Source organism: Strongylocentrotus purpuratus, unplaced genomic scaffold (genome assembly GCF_000002235.5).
Source record: "Strongylocentrotus purpuratus isolate Spur 01 unplaced genomic scaffold, Spur_5.0 spur5_contig_861, whole genome shotgun sequence".
Taxonomy (NCBI): Eukaryota; Metazoa; Echinodermata; class Echinoidea; order Camarodonta; family Strongylocentrotidae; genus Strongylocentrotus; species Strongylocentrotus purpuratus.
Window position 1 is genome coordinate 101,290 of NW_022145570.1, and position 10,887 is coordinate 112,176.

General features: G+C 36.6%; 1 protein-coding gene across 1 annotated transcript in view; it reads left to right on the forward strand.

Annotated features, from left to right (window-relative positions):
• LOC115929530 (E3 ubiquitin-protein ligase SMURF2-like) overlaps positions 1 to 7,492 on the forward strand; it is a 70,635-nt gene extending 63,143 nt beyond the window's left edge. Inside the window, exons 13-15 of the mRNA XM_030998665.1 lie at positions 695 to 1,017; positions 1,438 to 1,522; positions 2,303 to 7,492. Coding sequence (XP_030854525.1) covers positions 695 to 1,017; positions 1,438 to 1,522; positions 2,303 to 2,402 — 508 coding nt within the window. The 3' untranslated portion in view covers positions 2,403 to 7,492. The remainder of the gene's footprint in view (positions 1 to 694; positions 1,018 to 1,437; positions 1,523 to 2,302) is intronic.
• Positions 7,493 to 10,887: the final 3,395 nt, after the last annotated feature.

The following is a 10,887-nucleotide window of genomic DNA, read 5'->3' on the forward strand; positions in this document are numbered from 1 at the left end:
TAAATAAGAAACAGGTCCTCATGTTTAACACTGGTAGAGTTAAAGGTCTGAAATATTTTTCAGGTGGATCAAATCATCATTACCTTGGCATTCAGTTTCCGTGCAAATAAAACATATTACATGAGATTACAATACGTACCGTAATACAAACAAATGCTTAATAACACACATCTTTGTGCAAACAACAGAAATTACATAAGATTACAATACGTAATACAAACAAACGCTTAATAACACCCATCTTTATATTAGATGCTGCTTGTAAGTATCGGCTTGCATCGTATCTTTATATTGTCGTGGATAATTGCAAGTACACAACTCCACTGTTCAATTGCTGTACAGATCAACTCTAAATCATATAGTCCCTGAAACTTTTTTCCCAACCAAGAGCTTCCTGGTACACACATCCAGCATCTGACAATACCTGGTGGAGAGCATCTTTTCTCTTGTTCCTTCCTGCTAAGGGCTGATCATGGGGGAACACTGTCGAGTAGTTCTTAGCGTATGCTTCACAATAACTGCTTCACATGAGTTCCTTGAATATTCAATCAGTGTCTGTACCATTGGTGCCCTGAAATCTCTCTTGTAAAGGATTGATGAATTGTGTCCCAAGTATCACGTTGTAAAACTTTAGATGTCTAAACAATCTAAATTAAAAAAACATTTTATTTCTGACTTAACCTTCATCTACCAGATTGTTTGTGCAATGGCGTTTCTTGCGTGGCATCGAGCCCCAGTTCCTGGCTCTCCAGAAGGGCTTCCATGAGCTCATCCCGCCGAGGCTCCTCAAACCGTTTGACGAGCGCGAGCTGGAGCTCCTCATCAATGGCCTCGGTAAGATCGACGTTGAGGACTGGAAGAACAACACCAGGCTCAAGAACTGTTCGCTGGAGACGGCCATTGTCCAGTGGTTCTGGCAGGCGGTGGATTCGTTTGATGAGGAGAAGAGGGCGAGATTGCTTCAGTTTGTTACTGGAACGTCCAAGGTGCCTTTGGAAGGTTTCAAGGCCTTGCAGGGTGAGTTTCGTTTGTAAATAATACTTTTGCTGTTTCTAGACTCTGTTTTGTTTGTCACAATTAGTATTGAATTAGGCAACTTTCGAAACATTTATCGAGGAGGTTGGTAAGGACTAATGTGTATCATCATCATCTGAGAGTCAGAAGAGAATTAGAAATATTAGTCAACACCTTTCTGGTTCCCAGCAGTCAGTATTGTATGATAGGTTGTTATATATTAGATGTTTTAAAGCTGTTGTAAGGAGATAAACCCTGTTACATCAAGACGTCTGATTAGTGACTCGTTTACCATTGTTGAATTTCTTCAATCTGTAAGTTTTTGTTCAAATATCTGCCGAAAATGCCCTCTCTATTAAAAAAGTTCATCTTTCCTTTTGAACATTAATTGATTTCATTTGTCCGTATCCACTTGTTGATTAGGTTCTACCGGTGCGTTGAGTCCACGTCTGTTCACCATTCATCAAATAGATGCCAACACTGACCTGTTACCCAAGGCACACACGTGGTAAGTACCTTGAATTAACAGCACTTCAAAGAGAATCTAGGCTCGTTGCATAAAACTTACCGTTGATAGTAACTTTGCCATCAATGGCAACTACCATGGTAACAAGGCTCAACAGCCAATCAAAATCAAGGTTTCCATGGTAGTTGCCATTGATGGCAAAGTTACCATCAATGGTAAGTTTTGTGCAACTGGGCCCTGGTTCAGAATGCAATGTAAACTCTCATTTTAGACATGGCTCACAAAACAAAACCAAACAATACTACAAAATATACCATGTAAGATGAAATGATGAAACCATAATGCTTGTCTAAATACTTGTGTATTATCTCTCACAGATGCATTGCTGCTTCTGTTGTACTACAGCCAAACCTGTCTATAGCGACCGCCCAAGGGAAACACAAAAAGTGGTCTTTGTAGACAGGTTCTTTTAGTACATGTTTCAATGAGAAACCATTTTAAAGGAAAATACAAAATGTGGTCTTTGTAGACAGGTGGTCACTAAAGCAGGTTTGACTGTATATAAGGATTAGAAATTGTCATAATGAAACGACTATAGGTATACGTAATGATAGTGGAATTGATTTGTACACTAGTTCATACAGATATACGATGCCTTACTGATGATATATGTGATGATGATGATGGAGAATGTTAATGGTAATAATTCCAGTGATATCATTATTTATTATGGGGATCATTCTAACAACAATACGGTTATCAAACACACTACCCTTGGTGAATGCAATGTTACTTTACGTGGCTTTCCGTTTTCTCTTTCAGCTTTAACCGCCTTGACCTCCCACCGTATGAGAATTACTCCAAGTTCTTTGACAAACTGACGTGTGCTATAGAGGAGACGTGTGGCTTCACTGGCGAATGAGACGACAGACAGACCTTTCCACAGAACTGCTTTAGTATTATGTGCACCATCTTCACTGATTGGGGTTTGTTGTTATGAATTGGAGTGCAACGGAAGTAGGAAATGGCTGGATTAGAAGTGCAGTTATCTATGGATAGGCAGCAAACAGGCAGCGAAGAGCTTTGAAGATATTCATGAAGGACTCTCCAACCTGACCTGTAAAATCATGTGCACTGCACCATCTTCACCGAACGGAGTTTGTTGTTATGAATAGGAATGTAACAGAAGTACGGATTGCCTGGATTAGGAGTGCAGTTATCTTGCAGTTATCTTGAACAGGCAGCGAAGAGCCTTGAGGATATTCACAAAGGACCCTCCAACCTGACCTGTGAAATCATGTGCACTATCTGTAGCCAGCTCACGACTGTTGCAAGGATCGCAAGAGAAAGACAGATGGGACTATATCTACTATCTACAGAGCACTGCACAGCTACACACCAAGAGGCTATTCAGTCACATTTTGTGATTAAAGATCATCATGTGCACCTTCTCCACCTTGTCATGTTTCTGGTAGGCCATCCTTCGCTCACAGACAGTGCAAAGGAGAAAGGAGAGGGGCGAAATGTTCATAAGAGAAGAAAGAGAGGTGGGATATGCAAAGATAAATAAAATAAATGGGTCCAACACTCATCTGATATCTTAGTAATGTCACCCCTTTATTACCATGCAGTATTCAGACTGGTGCCCTATCTCATAGTGTGGTTGTGCAGGGAATAGCTGGATATTAGTAGTGAGAAGAGGCTGTGTTCAATTCGATTTTTCAGTAACTTGTGTTAGGATCACATGTGGCAGAGTTGATGTTAGCACAAATGTTTATATGAAAGAGAGGGTGTGAGTGAAAAGGAAAACTATTACCTTTTTTTTTGTATGGATGCCAATTAAATATACCAGTTCACAAATATATTTGAATTTAGGATGCTCCATCGCCAAGTGATAAATTCTTTCATTTGCTTGATTCAACTTTCCTTTATTGCAAAATCTTTGAAATCAAGTCACATGCTTAACTGTTGCCATGTCAGGCAAGCTTGCCTCTCCAACCTTCGGGGGAAGTCAAGAGCTATGATTTTGGTAGTGAAGCTCTGCATAAGATTTTGATATTGGAATTTATTTGACACTGGTTCGAATCACTAATACACTTTAAAAAAACACTCTTTTAAAAATACTTTTTAAAATTTGCTGAGTTGTTGAATGGTTGTAGAAATGTAAGCTGTAAGGAAAAAGTTACTGGACAGTTTGGATCCAACCTTTTCATAAGAAGAAAAGAATACCCAATGCCATCTCTGTAAGTTGTGCAACTGTATTTGCTTTAAAAAAAATACTGTACCCTTAAATTATCTTTGAAAAGATTAAGTAATTTGCTATTTGGATGCCCCATTCAGTGTGCATTATTTTGGGGTTTTGATAGTGGTATGTGCAGTTTATGCTTGGTTTGTAGTTAATTAGTGTGAGCTCAAGATTTCCCATAGGATGAAAAGACTATCAGCGTTCCTATAAAGAGAGACAAAAGAAAAGGATCTTTTACAAGGATTATATAGGCAAGGCAATCTTTGTCTCTCTCTCGGCTTGTGTTACCCAAATTCCTTTCTTTTGAACAAACAGTATAAAAGAATACAGGTGTGAAGTGACCCTTTAAGAAAGCAACACAATACTAACTATGTAATAACTTATTGAAGATGTGGAAGTGAACCTCTTTGCTTAAATGTTAGCCATTTAAAATGCAGGTGTGAAGTGACCCTTAATTTATCTGACACCACCTATAGCTGTGTAATCTCTAGTATAGTCAAACCAGATTTTGTATTCCAATCAATCATAAGAATATTTTTACTCTTCATGATGAATCTCTTACAATGTAGAACTTGGTGTGAAAAGACGAGTACAGATTCAAAAGGGCATTATTCAAAAGGAATCGTACCATTTGTATGAAGGAACAATTATTCATTTGAGTGCTCCAAGCAGATGTTCTGTGTTTGTTGTGAAGGAAAGCTTGCAAAGGGTTAGTTTGTTTTGAAATGTTGAGCGAAGGACAATTTTGTTGTTTTTTCCTTACATCTGCCTTATGTTGAGCTGCGTTCAGAGTTGAAATTTGATTTACTGAAATGTTTTCCCCGTTGTTTGATTGTAAGTTTAACTTTCTTGTTATATTTCTTGTCATATTTCTGTTTTTAAACAATAATAATTCAAAGGTGCAGGCTCCTCTGATGAAATAGGTCAAAGTTTTAAGGCAGGATATGAAGTGTTCTAGACCATCAATCTCATAAAAAGAAGAAGGGACTCACAGGAGTGAGTTCCACCAGCAAACAGCAATGGATGAGAATTAAGGCACGGTCTCAATAAGTGCGTTTAGTTTACCATCACAAACCTGTATTAAAAACATTGTCAACTTCATGTGCTTACATTATTGTATTCCAGCTAACTTGCCCATACCAGAAAATGATTTTGTCATACACAGGTTGAGAGAAAAAACGTCTTGATTACATGAATGTAGGACAAAGCATTTGGTTATTACAATACCTAAATATTCTTACTGGTTTGTGAAATTTGAGCCGGCGTGTACGTCAATAGAAATTCTGCTGGTATGTGCTGAAAGATTGTTATTGTTTCTCTTACCTCTATAGTTGAATTGTGTTTTGTATATTTTTAAGGGAGCATTCATTTTAATGTCCACAAACATCATAGATGTATTGATATACAACCTGACAAATTGCCATTAATAGTGTTTCATTGAATCCATATTGGAAGACAAAACATTAATAACTATAATTAGATAAACGACATGTTAATAGGAATACTAAATTTGTTCTTCTCATTTTTTTTTTGTTCACCTGAGGAGTGAATTTTGAGTGTGGCTGACAAATGAAGCTGTGACCAGGCCAGTTTCAGGCGACTGGATGTGTTTTGAGGAAGCATAAGAATGGCGATTTAGTTCATGAAGTATTGATTGCTTGGAAAGCTATAAATTCTGCTGGCGGGAAGCATGTGGATATATTTAGCACATGTTTTATGTTATATACAGGTGCATTTAGAGTTGCTGACTTTATAATTAAGATCAAAGCAGTATTGAACATACATTTGTTATTTTGCTCAATTCATACAAGTTTTACTATGTACGCTCTGTTTGGCAATCACGTTGTTTGCAAATTTGAAATTTATCATATTTTGGTGTTTAAAGTAAGTGTTGCTTATTTTACAAATATTTTGCACTACTTTTTTATCACAACCCTTGTGATCCTGTCTCTCTGAATTCATGTCTTAGTATCTCTTCTTGTTATTTTCTGCCTTTCTCTCTCTCTCTTTTTGCTTTCCCTCCAATCTCTCATTTTCATTCTTTCTATTAATTTATATTTTTCTATATTGTATTTTGTATTTCTCTCGAGAAGAGGAAAGGAATCTGAGATTGATTTAGGTGTGGTCATTCTCTTTTCATTGTGCTATAGGTAATATGCCCAGAGGCTATCATATAAATGTACCTTTACTGTTAGTGCCCTTTTGCGCCCAGGATTAAATCATGTTTTACCTCTCATTTGTTTTATACTCCACTGAAGTTGATGACCCCCCCTGAAAGAAATAGAAAAACACACTTCACAGTAGCATAGAATCGCTAGAAGGAAAGTCTTACCAGGCCACCAAACCTGAATATGGACTTTAAACCCTAAATACAGGAAATACATCAAATTGTGAAATTGCAAGCAAACTAATGTTTTGTCACTAAAAGGCTTTGTTGTGATAACATTCATAAAATCATGGCACATGATTGTGGACACATACATGTAACGATCATATGCAACAAGTTATCTTTTGGTAGCTTTCATGTACTGGTACTAATTTTATGACTTCACATAGCAAATGGTTGAAGACAATGGTTGATGTATCGTCTGTTCACAGCTAAAAGAGTGTCAAACTATGTGTTTCAGTTTAGAAATGAGCTCCTTTCTTATATCAGTTATTATGTTGATGTCCAAGATATTTGACAACTAACAGGAATGCAAATGGGCAGTTTTAATACCGGTATCTAAATTTGATGAAGGCTGAATTTCTTTTTATAACGATACAAATGAAGTGCATATCATATCACCAATACTTCTGTATCGGTAACATTTGAGCAATACAATGACGAATTGGATCTCCTGAAGGTTACACAGTATGTGGAAAATGTTACAGATCCATTTTATGCTAATAACAAGCCTTCAGTATCGCCTTTCTTGAATCTGTTGCTTTCATCACCATCATCCAATACCTTTACCTCAGAAAAATTTCATGAGACTTTATTTTGGAATGATTTAAACAGACCGCTATAGAATATTGATATAGGTCATATACGACTGGTCCTGTTAAAGCATATCCACTTTTGCATTTACCTGTACTGGTTTTCGTAAAACTGATAGCAACACCTTAAAAAATATCTGGCAAAGCTTATTCTTTTTCCTATCCTCTTCCCCCAACAATTCATCTTATATTTATGGGCAATTTGAAATCTCTTGGAGGTGGATATCTACTACAGGTTTTGATGAAAATGTGTAAATTGTAATCACCATTTTGTATTTTGTATATTGATATTTGTAACATGTTGGAATGTCTCCTTAACTTATTCACTTGTTTATATTATAAATACAACACAAATATATATTAATACAAATATGTTTATACTCCGTTGGAAAATCCATGACAAAATGGCCACAGTAAATGGAGAAATGGTTCCAAATATCCTTCTTTATGGCTCTAATATTTATAGCCTGAACCATCTGTGGACCATACATGTATTAAGTCATTTTTGTATTTCACTTTTGAGCATTATGTAGAATTACACTATAGACAGGGTTATGTTTCATTTTCATTGTAATTAAACCAATTGTCAAATATATTCAAACAATTTCTTTTATTTATGTGTAAAATTTGTATTGTTTGTACATTTGAGTAGACATAAGAATATGCTTGAATTGTACTTTCTTTTTCTTCTTTCTTTGTTCTCTTTTTTTATTGTTATTATTTTGAAGGACACGAGTGTATATCATGTAGTCTGAAATAAATATTCATGAACGATAAATTGAAATGTATATGACTTGCCTTGTGTAGTTTGTCAAAGAAACCATTTTAATCAGGTGTTACAAAATGGATGAAATTCCTGTATAGGTACATGTATTAGTGAATTACTTGTATGCACTGCATTTGTCACTAGAATTAGTTCCACTATTTTAATCACAGATATTATATATTTCTATATGTTTCCCTTTAAAATTATTTGCGTAGAGCTATCAGGGCGCTGACTCGTATTCGTTTAGAGTAAACACCGAATAGACAAATAAAAAGCCTCCCCACTCCGACAATAAAAATAAAAACCTAGAATTGATGTAGGAAAATGAATATCAAACTTGTGTGTAAACACATACATGTACCTACATGAAATTCCTTTTTTTACACTCCAGTATAATTCATTTTATAGCAACAAAAAAATGAATTATCTTCACAAGGAAAAAATAAAACGGGAATCCTCTGAAAAACTACAGTTGCATTTTTGGCAACAACAAAAATTGACAAAAAAGTGCAAGGGTTTTAGTAAGGTTATTTCGGGCAAAAAATCAAAGATTTTAAATCTGGCCTCTTTGTTATGTTTTTTTCTCATAAATACAACCCCGGGGGATGTTACATTGACTAGAATTAATTTTGATTTTAAAAATCAATTTTAAGGCTTGATGAAACACCCCCCCCCCCCCCCCCCTGATCTACAAAAACATTCTCCAGGCTAATATCTTGTAAAGTGGAAAAATGCAAATTTTGACAAAAACTGCAAGGTTCAGCAGTTTTTTTGTAGAAAATGGCCTAAAATTGGAATTTTTTCTGTCTGGCTTGCTTACATTCATGTTTTTTTTCAGGAACGAAAATGGCAAGAAATAATCAAATTTCAATCTGGCTTATTTTCATGTTTTATCATTTATACATCATTGAATATGACCCCAGATAGTTGACAAAGGGTATCAGGACTAATTTCATGAAGAAACTAGATGGAACTTCGACTGCGCGCAGTCGAAAATGATGCCTCCGTCATAGAGCAATTTTACAAACCAAAACAGAAGAAATTTTTCGAATTCAAGTTCAATTGTAATCCATTAACAGGTTCTCAGAATATTGTGATTACAAGCTATTTTTGCATACATAATGAGCCCATGACCTTTGACCTTATGAACCAAGAATCTACTCAGTTCATTGGCTCTGCAAGAAACATACATGACCTAAGTTGGCAGGAATCCATCAATCGGTTCTTGAGATAACGCGATCACGAGCTGTTTTTGCACACATAATGTGCCCTGTGGCCTTTGACCTTTGACCTTGTGACCCCTACATCTTATCAGTTCATCGGCTCTGCAAGTAACATACATGACCTAAGTTTGGCAGCAATCCATCAAACTGTTCTTCAGATAACGCGATCACAAGCTCGTTTTGCATACATAATGAGCCCTGTGGCCTTTGAACTTTGACCTCGTGACCTCAAAATCTAATCAGTTTTTCGGCTTTGCAAGTAACATACATGACCTAAGTTTGGCAGCAATCCATTAATCGGTTCTTCAGATAACGCGATCACGAGCTCGTTTTGCATACATAATGAGCCCTGTGACCTTTGACCTCGTGACCCCAAAATCTAATCAGTTCATCGGCTCTACAAGATACATACATGACCAAAGTTTGGCAGGAATCCATCAACCAGTTCTTCAGATCACGCGATCACGAGCTCGTTTTGCATACATAATGAGCCCTGTGACCTTTGACCTTTGACCTCGTAACCCCAGAATCTAATCAGTTCATCGGCTCTACAAGATACATACATGACCAAAGTTTGGCAGGAATCCATCAACCAGTTCTTCAGATAACGCGATCACGAGAACGGGACGTACGGACGGACGGACAACCCGAAAACATAATGCCTCCGGCTACTTCGTAACGGAGGCATAAAAAAATTTGGACAAAAACTGCAAGGGGGTTTTAACTTTAGCATTTTTGGACAAAAATGGCCCCAAATCAGAAATATTTGATTTGGCTCATTTTCATGTTTTATCATCAAAACGCAATTAAATGTTACCCCAGCAAACGGAGCATAAGTCAGGGCTTCATATTGATAACACAGTAGCTAGGAAACAGATTGAATTTCTGTATATAATGACGGGAATGATTATTTGCTTATAATATGTAGTTCATGCTAGAAATGCATTGATTAAGATGTAGCAGGCACTAAACAAAGCACACACACACGTAAAACAACAACAACAATAACAACAAAAAGGAACAGTAGTATTACTTTGATATGTCGGGTTATCTTTCAAGAGCAGATAATTCATTAAAACTCGATGCCACTTTGCTTCAAACTGTCCTGCAAAATCTTCTTCAATCTATTGGAATCATAAATACACATACCTCAGTCACAATGCGATATACATGGTGGGCAGGGAGCTTTACTGGAACATGTACAAATACATGCAACATAGTCAAACCAAACATATCTTTGGATATCTATCAAATAATAAATAATATGTCTTGATTCAATAGACCAGTTCACAGTTAGCACCTTACTGCAATAACCCCGAATATCCGCAGATCTTCAAAACATGAAGAGGTCCCACTTGGTACATTTTGAAATAATCACTCCTACAGCGATGGAGGTGCTATACAAATAGCCTTTGTTTCCCCTTTACAAAGGATACTTTCACCTGTGTATCATGGAGTGCACTGAATGTGCATGAATGAATAATGATTACATAACTTTCATGAGCATGTATCCAGTATTTCGTCTCCGTGTATTTCACAATTTGTTCTGCAATGACCTTTATCTGCTCATGCTCAGACTGCAACCATGAACTGGCTTACCGTAATTAACGGTGTATTAACCGCACCTTTTTGCCGCCGGAAAAAATTCAAAGTCGGGGGTGCAGTTTATACACGATACACACATTCCCCCCCCCCCCCAAAAAAAAATAATAATAATTAAAGTTTCAATTTATGCCCCTCCACCTGACACTATGCCAGGCAATGTCTCCCAGCTCAGTAATCGGTGTGTTGACTCACCACTCGGAAACTAGAACAACACTCAAATTTGTCTGTCATCTTGGTTTGAAAGTAATCTTTCTGATAGATTTCAATATGTAGTTGTTAAAAATAATTCCTCCAATTTTTCTTCTATTACACGGCATACCACAAGGTTCTATCCTAGGTCCTCTACTGTCTTTTAAGTCGGCAAAAGAAAAGTCGGCAAAAAAAAAGTCGCAAAAAAAAAAAAAAAAAAAATTTTTTAGGGCGAAAAAGAGGGGTGCGGTTAATACACGAGGCGGTTTATACAACGTTAATTACGGTATTCAATTCAGTTTATTATTCAGTTCATTACCCAGGGTAGCCACATCATTATCAATACTGTTCTTCCTGAGGGCCCTGCAATCATATCATTACCCAAGCTTTAGCCCAGTTA